Source organism: Prionailurus bengalensis, chromosome A3 (assembly GCF_016509475.1).
Source record: "Prionailurus bengalensis isolate Pbe53 chromosome A3, Fcat_Pben_1.1_paternal_pri, whole genome shotgun sequence".
Classification (NCBI taxonomy): Eukaryota; Metazoa; Chordata; class Mammalia; order Carnivora; family Felidae; genus Prionailurus; species Prionailurus bengalensis.
Genome location: NC_057354.1, coordinates 72470488 through 72483397, shown reverse-complemented (window position 1 = coordinate 72483397; position 12910 = coordinate 72470488). Strand labels below are relative to the sequence as shown.

At 37.0% G+C, this 12910-nt stretch overlaps 1 protein-coding gene across 5 annotated transcripts in view; it reads left to right on the top strand.

Moving 5' to 3' along the window:
• ASB3 (ankyrin repeat and SOCS box containing 3) overlaps positions 1 to 9935 on the top strand; it is a 118068-nt gene extending 108133 nt beyond the window's left edge. For all 5 annotated transcript variants that reach the window (XM_043603372.1, XM_043603371.1, XM_043603375.1 and 2 more), the window contains one exon: positions 8092 to 9935. In XM_043603372.1, coding sequence (XP_043459307.1) covers positions 8092 to 8297 — 206 coding nt within the window. In that variant the 3' untranslated portion in view covers positions 8298 to 9935. The remainder of the gene's footprint in view (positions 1 to 8091) is intronic.
• Positions 9936 to 12910: the final 2975 nt, after the last annotated feature.

The following is a 12910-nucleotide window of genomic DNA, read 5'->3' as shown; positions in this document are numbered from 1 at the left end:
AGAGGTTGCAAGTGGTACTCGTTCATATGGTTATGTGATCATTTCCCCCAGCATTGCTTCCCTTTCTCTGTGTTGAGGTGCAGAAGGAGAATGTTTAGATTGATCCTAGGGATTGTCAGAGCAGAGACGGAAGAATTGAGGATGATTAAATAACATGAGGGATGGGCTCATGGAATCTGGTCTGGTCAGGAAAGGAATCAGGAAAGGAGGGGACCTGATAGACTAGTGGCAGGAGGAGTCACAGGACCTGATGTCTCCAGGACATTAAAGATTGGGTGTAATAGCAGTAAGGGAGAGTGAAGTCTGGAAGGATAGTGTACGTTGGAATTTAGAGACCCAAAACCATGGGCCTGGAAGTGGTGCAGAACTGTGTGAATGCTACATTTGCCTCCTAGACTTTGTGGTAGATGTGATGGGGGTGGAAGAATGAGAAAATTCTATTTGAGAAATTGGTCAAGGAAGTGATTTCCCTGTGAGGACAAGAAGTGGAGAGAGTTTTCTCTACAGTGTTCTAGATGTAGGAAAGTTTGTGGTAGAATGGGGGTTCCGGAAGACTTTATGGAAAAATTTTAGGACAGTTAAAATTTGCTTTATAATATTGAGTTTGATTTTTTCCTATTGTCTCCCCTAAATGGAGTAGGGAAGTAAAGAATGGATTTTTATTTTCTAAGATTCTGAGACCATGATTCATTCTTTCATCTGATAACCATAGGAAACTGCTTAGGCTAGATGTTTTTACTTAATTTTCAAATATTCCTTGCTCCAGAGAGGCATCTTAAAGGTGGGATACAGGAAGATATAATTGATTATCAATGATTAAGTTCCCTTCCATTTTGTCTTTTCTCTACTGGTGAAGTAGTTTTAGTTTTTGAATTGAATTTTTGTCTTTTTGTCTTTTTTCCCTCTTAACACACATGGTCCGATGCTACATATCCATATGGGTTAGGTCAAGTACTTCCCAAAACGAGGTGTGTGGTGGGACTGACCATGCAACCACATTCATTTGCTTTAATGAATTGTAGTTAATGTGTGGTCATTCAGTAGACTTGTGATTACGTTATCCAGTTCTCAAAAATTGATCAAGCGGCTTAAAAAGATTGCTGCCTGGGGCACCTGGGTGGCTCAGTTGTTTAAGCATCTCTCTCTTGATTTCTGCTCAGGTCATGATCTCATGGTTTGTGAGTTCCAGCCCTCTGTTGCCTCTGTGCTGACAATGCAGAGATTGCTTCAGATTCTCTTTCCCCTCTCTGTGCCCATCCCCCGTTCGCACGCCCTCTCTCTCAAAATAAATACATAAACATTAAAAAAAAGATTGACGCTTTTAAAGAAAGAGCGTTTTATGTGGATAATACTTAAGGTACAAATAACCATAGAGCTGTACCCCTGCTCTTTATCACATAGCCATGTTCTCTGATTAAAAATAATGACCACCTGGGGTGCCTGGGTGGCTCAGTCAGTTGAATGTCCAACTTCAGCTCAGGTCATGATCTCACAGTTTCGTGGGTTCAAGCCCTGTGCCACACTCTGTGCTGTTGGAGCCTGGATCCTACTTCAGATTCTGTGTCGCCCCACCCCTCCCCTGCTTGTACTCTCTCTCGAAAATAAATAAACATTAAAAAACAAAACAAAAGAAAACTTGATGACCACCTAATCTGAGCTGACAAGAATTTTAGAAATATCAAGAAAAGTATTGAAAATATGGTTCACTGTTAGTAATGTTAACAGTGAGCTTTGACCTTAGTATGTAGCATGCCTTGAAATATTAGGTAATGAAAAAAGTAATAATCAGCAAGACACTCTAAGCCATGAAGACAAATCTGTGAGTTTTTAAATCACTTTTTAAGTCATGATGTTCAATCCATTATTTTTACAAATTTTACTAAACATGATGATAAATGCTTACAAGTCTTTTGAAGTTTTCTTAATCATTAGTGAAAAGGCAAAAAGTCACATACTATTGGGGAAACATGTTCTTGCTGCCACAGTAAAACTGGCTAGAATAATATGGGACAGAATAAAATCCATTCCTTGTTAGCTAATAATATTCAAGGGGGCACAGATAATACTGCTAAAGAGTTAAAGAGTCAAAAATCACTCTGCAGGTAGGAAGTATGGTATACTAAGTTGGAGGTATACTAATTTATTATTATAAATATATAATATTTATAATAGGTCTTGGCTTAGGGTATTTGTGAAGATTCTGTTTCTGTAATAGTTAACTTTTCTGGGAGCCACTAAAGGAAATATGTACCGGAATGGATATGTTTATAACAGTAATGACTTATTTAATAGAAAAATGTTTTTTGGAAAATCTGTAAGAATGACTACTGATGGAGTGGCTTACTTTTCTGTAGATGTTAGGAAATAGAGATAACATCATTCATGAAATGAGTTTATTGCATCATTAATAGGCTAATACAGGAAAGGAGTTGAAACCAGAATAGCACAAAGTAATAGCGTGGTAGACAACTTCATAAAAACTTGACTTTTGAAATATATTAGAGTCTTTGTAGTACTTTATAATGAGATGGGAGTAACCATGATTATTTATACATACAGAAGTGTGCTCATTCTCTTGGTGTAAGAGTCAAACTTAAAGATGGATTATATAGCTGGGTTTTTTTGTTTGTTTGTTTTTTGTTTTTTCTAAAATAGCAATGTTCCAGTCTCCTGAACCAAATTCTTTTTCTTGGTGACAAATAGGTGTCAGTAGTGTGAAACCTAGTACATATTTTTTAAAAATTCTGTTGATTTAAGGTAAAGATGACATTTTAAATGAGTGAGAAAGAAACCACTTTCTGAAAGAAACTGCTCTGGGGAGATGAGTCTGAAAACATCCTGGGAAGTACTTCTATTGTATGTGCTTTTCTTGCCAAAAACAATGTGTCACCTAGAAAAACTCTTATATTGACACCTTTAAAATACTTGGAAACCATTTCCCTGGGTTTTGAATGCATTTAATAAAGATGCAAAGAAGTAAAACTTTCTAATTAGGTTATAAACTGATATCAGGAAAAATACAAATTTATTGGGTGGATTTTGATAAAAACTTTTGCCTAATTGGTAGATGCGATACTATGCTGATTAGTTCACCTAAGCTACAATGCACCCTTCCCATTTGTACCTCATCTTTTTAAAGATATTTCTTTAAGCTACATCATCCCTTATAATCAAGTATCAAAATAAACTGGACCTAGAACCAAATCTTGGAATTGCCAAGTCACTAAGAATTTATAGAACTTAGTCACCTCGCTGTTGTTAAAATATTATTATTAATATTTTTAGTAAAAGTAAAAAGAATTTTATACCTCTAATAAATAATTATTTAAAAAATAGCTACACATATGTACTCAAAGACTAATTGAGTGTACATTCAAAACATTTACAGATCACTGGATTACATGGTATCTAGGATTTGTATGTGATATACTTTATAAAATGCTTTTGCAAATGTGTTCTAACTTGAACCTCTTCAACAACTTTGGTGCAGAGAGGTGACATCATGTCTGTTTTATAGGTAAGGCATTATGCCCTTCTTACACAGGAAGAACTCAAGGTCAAAGTATTTAAATGACTTGCCCAAGGTCACATAACTTGTTAATACAGACAACTGCAGACAGATCTTTTTTATGTGTGGTGCTCTTTCCATTCGTTCTGTTCATTGCTGTTCTACTGGTCATTCTCCATGTTTTGATTTCCTGCCCTAAGCTATCTGTTAGTTATTTCTCAGACCCCTCAGGTAATTGCCTTTTGAATGTTGTTTAGAGTTTTTGGTTGTCATCAGTGGGTAAGAGAGACTATGCTAGTAAATTAAGAAAGACTGGGAACAAAAGATAGAAGCCAACCAGAAAATATTTTTTTATTCTTTTTTTTCATTGTTTAAAAATACTTAATTTAATTTTTTTAAAATTTACATCAGTGCAAGAATGATTTCAGGAGTAGATTCCTTAATGCCCCTTACCCAGAAAGACAACATGTTAATGATGGAAATATAAATTGTACTAGATGGCCCAGAAGTCAAATGAATGCATTTGATGTGGAAAGCCGTACAGAGGAACCACAGAAATACAGTCTAGGCAGAAAGCTCATTTGAATATTGGCATAAGGGCCGAGTAGAGATGATTGGTTGTGGAAAATATAGGTAGCGGGTATGTATGATGTACATGTAGTTCTGTGCTATAGGAAAGTTGGCATTGATAAGCATAATGAGTTAAGAATTGTGATGTTTAGTTTTAATCATTTTTCACCTTAATATAACTTCATATAACATGTAGCCTTTTGTTTCAATTGTTCTGTGAGTACATATTAAACAAAATGAACAAAATTGAAGAATTCTGTATAGGAATGAAAAGTGAAAGGTTGTATGATGCTTTTGCATCTATAGATAAAGAAGATTTATCATGCTAAATTGAGTATGATTGATTGGGTCAGAAAAGTGACTTAAAAGTATAGCATGGCTTCAGACATCATTTTCTAAGCTACAATCAGTGCCATAATCCAAGAAGGCAGAGATGTATTTAACAAATTAAAATCTGGATTTAACAGGTTTTCATGAAAGTATGTTTTTACATACATACAGCTTCTGGACTATTTCATATTATAAATTCAAGGCATGGCTTGATCTTCTCTCAGCCTAGTGGTAACACATCTGGAAATACTACGCATCACTAAAACTTTCATAGGAATGCTTTGCATGCTTTGAAATACTGTATATATGATTATAAAGTTTCCTTAATATTCATTGGTATATTAAACTAAGATGGCACTGAGGGGTATATTATTGTCTATGTTAATAATCTGCAGATGAAAGACTCCCTTCAGTTCAAGTGAATACAGGTCTTCCCTCTAACTGTTCACAATGCCATCAGTCTATTGTGCTCACAGGAGAAAAACCAAAATGGTACAATTAAAATTGTAATCAATGTCTGAAGTGACTACACCTCTCCCCCCCAACCTTTTTTTTTTTTTTTTTTGTATTAAAAAATGGAAAGATCTTCTGAAACTTGGGATAGTTTCAGTGGCTTAGAAGATGTTAGAGAATTATTTTGGTCTTATCACACTTTAAAGAATCCTAGACTTGGAGTCAAATCACCTGGATCTGATAGCAGCTATTTTGTTGTTATACCGTGTCAATCTGGGCAAGTGGGGTAAACTTCTCATAGCAGATGTGTACTGTTCCAGTTGGGCTTCCTCACAAATGATTAAGTTTCCACATACGTAATAGTCTAAAAAAATAAGTGGTTTATTTAGCTTTGAAGATAATGATACAGTGGTGTAGTCAGATGGCCTGGAAAGGCTTGTGGTATTGCAGGAAGCTGTGGGGCATCCAGAGGAACTCTCCACAGCCCGAGGAGGCTGTAAGTTAGTGTCCTCCATCAAGTTGGAGAAGCTGGAGAGGCATCAAGAATCCCTTAGCCCCAAGAGCTCTCCTCCAGGTTGTACAGCCATATCGTTTATCTTCCTGCTGAGTGTGTATCTGTGTAACCAGGAATGTGCAGAATGATGAGATCTCAACTGAACAAGATGCATATTAAACTCTGACTGAATATAAGTAGAAGTTCTCTTAACCAACCTCACTTTAACTCACACAACCCAATCTTGTCATTTCCGGTTTCATTCTCATCTGACTGTGCCGACGGTGTGCTCAGTGTCTGTAGCTGATAGCTTGCTCTCTAGTATGCCAACATGCTTGTGTCCCTACCAGCTGAGTTGTATGCTTACCGAGAATCAGTTATGCTTGTTTCTAAAGCTTTTATGATATTTGTGCATACCCAGTGACATTAGGACCAATTATCATTCCTGATCTCACTGGGGAAGAGGGCTTCTTTATATGTAACAGTTCAACATAGTCAGCCTACTTGTTAAACTTGAACCTGCTTACTCTTTTGGAAAAATGTGGGCATTTGCAGGTTGGGCATGCTTTTTATATGTATTCTTATCTCTGCGTTGCTTCCCTTCACTGTGTTTTCCCATCTTACAAGTGAGAAAAGGATTCTTCCTTTACGTTTGCAGAACAGGGTAAAATTTAAACAAGATACAGATATGAAAGCACTGGAAATATATGTGCAGTGGGGGGCGCCTGGGTGGATTAGTTGGTTAAGTGTCCAACTCTTGATTTTGGCTCAGGTTATGATCTCATGGTTTGCGAGTTCCAACTGTGTGTTGTGCTAGTGTGGAGTCTGTTTAGAATTCTCTCTCTCCCTGTCTCTGCCCCTCCCCTGCTCACATGTACACTCTCTCTGTTTCTCAAAATGGATAAATAAACATTAAAAAAATGTGCTACGTATTATAGATGTCATAGTCCTATTTATAATGGGGAGTCTATGAGTTATGGTTTAAGAAAATTCTCATCTTTTCTTAGATTCAGGTTTTATGTACAAAATCAGATAACTTCTTTGGCATTTTGAAACACTATGGTTTGAGAAGTTTCCCAGTCTCTGAAAAAACAACTTAAGCCAATAAGCTTAAACTTAAAAGTTAGGTGATGACTTAACTTTTGTGGTTTGGAAGGTGTTGAAGATGTTGGAGAATTAGTATGGCAGGTCCTACGGGGTCTTACAGTTTACAGAACTCCTAGGCATGGAGTCAGACCAGCTGGTCTCGGATAGTACTTGCCTTTGCTGCTCTGATCCCAGTCTGTTAACCATTGTTACATTTCATGAGGATTTTATAGAAGATTTCTTTGCCTAATAAAAGGTGTTAGATTTGATTCACATAAAACCAATAGCTGTTTATAGTGCTCTTAGTTTTCATGGACGTTAGCTTCTTTAGTTAACACTTTTCATCCGAGAAAATGAAGCTCAATTTAATATGCTAAATCTACTTTATCTATATAGCACCTTGAACATTTCATTCTTATGTAGAATATTTCAATTTTCTTAATTAAGTACATCTGGATTATCTTTTAATTGGTAACTAGCTTTTGACAGCAGTAGTTTTTTTTTTTTTTTAACGTTTATTTATTTTTGAGAGAGAGAGACAGAGTACAAGCAGGGGAGGAGCAGAGAGAGAGGGAGACACAGAATCCGAAGCAGGCTACAGGCTCTGAGCTGTCAGCACAGAGCCCGATGCAGGGCTCAAACTCACGAACAGTGAGATCATGACCTGAGCTGAAGTCGGACGCTCAACTGACTGAGCCACCCAGGCGCCCTTTGGCAGCAATAGTTGTTTTTTGTTTTTTGTTTTTTTAAATTTTTTTTTCAACATTTATTTATTTTTTTGGGGACAGAGAGAGACAGAGCATGAACGGGGGAGGGGCAGAGAGAGAGGGAGACACAGAATCGGAAACAGGCTCCAGGCTCCGAGCCATCAGCCCAGAGCCTGACGCGGGGCTCGAACTCACGGACCATCAGATCGTGACCTGGCTGAAGTCGGACGCTTAACTGACTGCGCCACCCAGGCGCCCCTGGCAGCAATAGTTTTAAGTGTGTGTGCATGTTTTGGGGTCATCTGCACTTGAGTTTGAATCCTGGCTCTACCATGCACTAGATGTATAACCTTTGGAAAAATTACCTAATCTTCTTATCTCTGTATGAGTATGATAATGTACACCTCATAGGGTTAATGAAAATAAAAACATAGTGTGTGTGAAATGTATAGGTATGTGGCCTAATAGATAATCAATGTTCCCTTTCTCTCTGTGTCTATTTTAAAATATCAATCTATGTTGTGGATAAAAAGAGGAAAGCTTCTATAAATTACTCACTTATTCACTTGATGGGGTAGGTCTGGAGACCATTTGCAGTGAAACAGAGAAAGAGGGTTATAGTATTTGCTGCTGTGGGTGTCTATCATATGTAAAATTAGTTAATTCATTTCTTAAATACCAACTGGTATTGCCACATCTTTAGAATGTGAACATTTATATGGCCCCGAATACTGACTTTAAGTGTGTGGCCAGCAATTGCAGACATGAACCAGGTGAAGGCTGTAAAAATAATAAAAGGAATGAATAGTTTGTCAGGGTCATCCTGACCAAAGTAATCTTTCAAAAGTAATCTAAGTAACATATGCCTTCTCTTTGACTACAAAGAGTTGGGAAATTTTAAAAAAGAAAATTAAAAAAATGTTCATCTTTTTTTGTTTCTCCAGCCTGTCTTCCATCCCTTACTCACCTTTGTCGTTTGGAAATTCGGTCCTGTCTCAAACCAGAACACCTACGATCTGACAGTTTTATCTGTCAGTTGCCACTTCCCAGAAGTCTACATAATTACTTGCTCTATGCAGAGGTTCTGAGGATGAATGAAGTTCCAGCACTGACAGCTATTGAAGATGGAGAAATCAATGAAGCTACTTAATACAGCTCCTGTCTTACTCTGAAAACTACCAAAACAAAGAGCCATGCAGTACAAATTCTTCATGATTTCATAGTCATAAAAGATGATTTTTGTTTGTGTGGTTGGTTAGGTTTTGAAGGGACAGTAGTTTAATGTAAATGTTTACAATTGGGCTTTCTGGTAAAAAATACTAAAAACTTCACTTATGTTACTTTATTGCAGATTCACCAGCACATTTTATGTTGTAAATTCATTTATGTAACTGTTTTCCACTTTATTCTGTTAATGAACTATGAGGCTGCTTCTAGTGCTGAACATGGCATATTTCCATTTACGATTCTGTGTTTACCTCGGGCTAGGAGCTTAGAATGGACTGCATAAAACTTTCCTGGAAGTGTACACATAATGGGGTTGAAGCTATCATCATCATCATCATTATTATTATTATTTTATTTAAGGTTGACTATCTCTTATGTTTATAAATAAGTCCATTCTCATCTCTTAATTTGGTCAGTTTTATGAAGAATTGCTATTCATTGGCTTTTCACAGATAAACTCAGGGGAGAATTTTTTTTAAAGAATATAGAAAATGAATAATTTTGCTGTTGTTAGTTTTACCCCACAGTTCCTTGATACTGTCTTTGGTTAAAAGAAACTCCATTTCTGCAATGGCAAGAACAGATCTAAACTCAAAGATAGGCTCAGTTGAAAAAAATTAGGTCAGTAGTGAATTAAATGAGCATTTAACCACATTTAGAGTACTAATCAGGAGACTAACAGGGGCATTTCTGTGGCACCATCTTTAAAGAAAGAAAGCTATGTATTTCTGAGTCTCATAGTATCAAATAAAACATTCAAGCTCCATTCAGCCTCTATATCAGAGGGCAGCTTTGATCCTATGAAGCAATGACTGCCAGTTATATTCATATTATAGTGTTTTTCCTTTTTATTATCTAGATAGGTTATAAAATAGTCCTTGATCCTATGAAATTTAGACCTCAGAATCCTAGGGTAATGAGACACCACCTCACTGGTTTTACAGTTGTTCAATATGAATCTATAGTCAGAGAGGACTAAACATTGGATCAGGTGAGCTACGGTAAGATGCTGTCAGGACCAACCTTGAAAGAAAATTTATGAAAGCATTACTGTCATGACAGACAACTAGAAATTGGGTCCATAAGAGGGCAGGTCTTCTATCCTGTTGGGATTCTGTGGATTGAAATAGATGGGAGTATGTCAGGTGCATCTCTCAAAGGCCTTTGCTATTTGATAATAGCAGTGGATGAAGTCAGACCAACTGATGGAAGCAATGTTAAGGTCCAGGTGGATGACTGAACTTCGTGCAGATTAGAGCTATAGTTGCTGCCTGTGGGTGGAGATAGAGTTTGAATGTGGGTATACAGGCAGAAATAAGTATAAATTTGGAAAACCAGGTGGAAATTCTGATACTTAATAAAGAAATTCCAAGGATGTATGTACTATGTAGTAATTTTTAAATGTCCTAATCTTTATTTTTCCAAACTCCAAGTCTCTGATTTTTAACATAACTGGTTTATTATTACAGCTAGATGCACATAGAATGTTTACATTTGAGGGTGAATCTTCTCGTGTTTTTGTTCATGTTCAAATATGTAATAAAAATTAAACTATCCATAACATCATTGAGCTCTTGTTCTTAAAAATCTGAAAATGGGGGCACCTGGGTGGTTCAGTCAGTTAAGCATCTGACTCTTGGTTTTGGCTCAGATCACGATCTCACATGGTTCATGAGTTTGAGCCCTGCATTGGTCTCTGTGCTGACAGTGTGGACCCTGCTTAGGATTCTCTCTCTCTCTCTCTCTCTCTCTCTCTCTCTCTCTCTCTCTCTTTTCCTTTACCTCTCCCTCCCTCTCTTGCTCCTTCTCAAAATAAATAAACTTTAAAAATTTTTACGTATTTATGATTTTTATGACTTACAACAAGGATTCAGTGAGAAATGTGAAAGTATCTACAGGTAGTGAGTTAGTTAAATCTAGATCAAATCTAGATCAAAATGATACCTCTGGTTAGTGTGAACCATAAGCTCTGACCTACATGCACAATAGTGCTTTAATACTGTACATTTTTATTTTTAAAATATTTGTGCAAAAATAAACTCAAAATGGATGAAAGACAAATGTAAGACAGGAAGAAATCAAAATCCTCAAGAAAGCAGGCATAAACCTCTTTGATCTTGGCCACAGCAACTTCTTACTCAACATGTCTCCAGAGGCAAGGGAAACAAGCAAAAATGAATTATTGGGACCTCATCAAAATAAAAAGCTTCTGCACAGCGAAGGATGTGATCAGCAAAAGTAAAAGGCAACTCATGGAATGGGAGAAAATATTTGCAAATGACATATCAGATAAAGGGCTAGTATCCAAAATCTATAAAGAACTTATCAAACTCAACACCCAAAAAACAATCCAGTGAAGAAATGGGCAAAAGACATGAATAGACACTTCTCCAAAGAAGACATCCAGATGGCCAACTGACACATGAGAAGATGTTCAACATCACTCATCATCAGGGAAATACAAATCAAAACCACAATGAGATACCACCTCACACCTGTCAGAATGGCTGACATTAACAACTCAGGCAACAACAGATCTTGGCGAGGATGCAGAGAAAGAGGATCCCTTTTGCACTGCTGGTGGGAATGCCAACTGGTGCGACCACTCTGGAAAACACTATGGAGGTTTCTCAAAAAATTAAAAATAGAAATACTCTACGACCCAGCAATTGCCCTACTAGGTATTTATCCAAGGGATACAGGTATGCTGTTTCGAAAGGGCACATGCACCCCAATGTTTATAGCAGTACTATCAACAGTAGCCAAAGTATGGGAAGAGCCCAAATGTCCATCGATGGATGAATGGATAAAGAAGATGTGGCATATATATATAGAATGGAGTATTAATCAGCAATCAAAAAGAATGAAATCTTGCCATCTGCAACTACATGGATGGAACTAGAGGGTATTATGCTAGGTGAAATTAGAGAAAGACAAGTATCATATGACTTCACACAGATGAGGACTTTAAGACACAGAACAGATGAACACAAGGGAAGGGAAGCAAAAATAATACAAAGATGGGGCGGGGGACAAAACAAAAGACTCCAATATGGAGAACAAGAATGATTTCTGGAAGGGTTGTGGGAGGGGGGATGGGCTAAATGGGTAAGGGGCATTAAGGAATCTACTGAAATTGTTGCACTATATGTTAACTACCTTGGATGTAAATTAAACAATTTTTTAAAGAATAAAAAGGAATATAAAGTAAAAAGAAAATAAAATATTTGTGTATGTGTTTTAATACTTTCATTTGCAAGTCACAGTGAGCCTATTGAACACTGTAAAAAAAAAACAAGAATGCTGTAGTACTGTAGTTCTCTAATGGTGGTACTTATTACCAGAGCAGGACTCAGATCAGTTTTAATAACGATTGTCAAGATTTTACCCTCCCTTGATAATATGTTATCCTTTAAGTTTTTTTATTGTTGGTCATTCCTGTCATTGGATATTTTTCCATGATCATTTGATGGAACAGTGGTAACCTGAAGGTTGTTTCTTTATATTTTCCTCTCTTTTTTGCCAAGTAGCAAGTGTCTTGATGTGAAGCATTCTGGTGGCCCTAGTTCCCAGAGTGAGTCACACTCCTTTGTGTTCAATGACCACCCATGACAGTGATAATCCTTGATAGGCAGCCTAAGTGGCATATTTATGTCACATGACCAGTTGATCTCTCTAACTTTAGATCTGTTCTTCCTACCTAAGTTCATCTATAAATCTGTGTGAAAATTGTATTTTATAGATCTTCAGGTATTATGTCAGGTATACCTTGAAAACATACGAGTAGTTTTGATTGATTACTCCCTAAAATTCTACTATAATTTTGTTGGTCCTCAAAAATGTAATAATGTAAATAATACAAATGTAAATAATGACGTCTTCTCTGAAACAGTAGACTTGGTGGTTCCATTAGCACGGGATACAGAAAGAAGTTGACATAATCCACCTAAAAGTTTGCCTTTCCCTTTTAAACTCTGTATTCTCAGGGGTCTATTCCCCTAATTATACTTCTTTTTTTTTTTTTTAATATATGAAGTTTATTGTCAAATTGGTTTCCATACAACACCCAGTGCTCATCCCAAAAGGTGCCCTCCTCAATACCCATCACCCACCCTCCCCTCCTTCCCACCCCCCATCAACCCTCAGTTTGTTCTCAGTTTTTAAGAGTCTCTTATGCTTTGGCTCTCTCCCATTCTAACCTCATTTTTTTTTCCTTCCCCTCCCCCATGGGTTTCTGTTAAGTTTCTCAGGATCCACATAAGAGTGAAAACATATGGTATCTGTATTTCTCTGTATGGCTTATTTCACTTAGCATCACACTCTCCAGTTCCATCCACGTTGCTACAAAGGGCCATATTTCGTTCTTTCTCATGGCCACGTAGTACTCCATTGTGTATATAAACCACAATTTCTTTATCACCACTCTGGAAAACAGTGTGGAGTTTCCTCAAAAAATTAAAAATAGACCTACCCTATGACCCAGCAGTAGCACTGCTAGGAATTTACCCAAGGGATACAGGAGTACTGATGCATAGG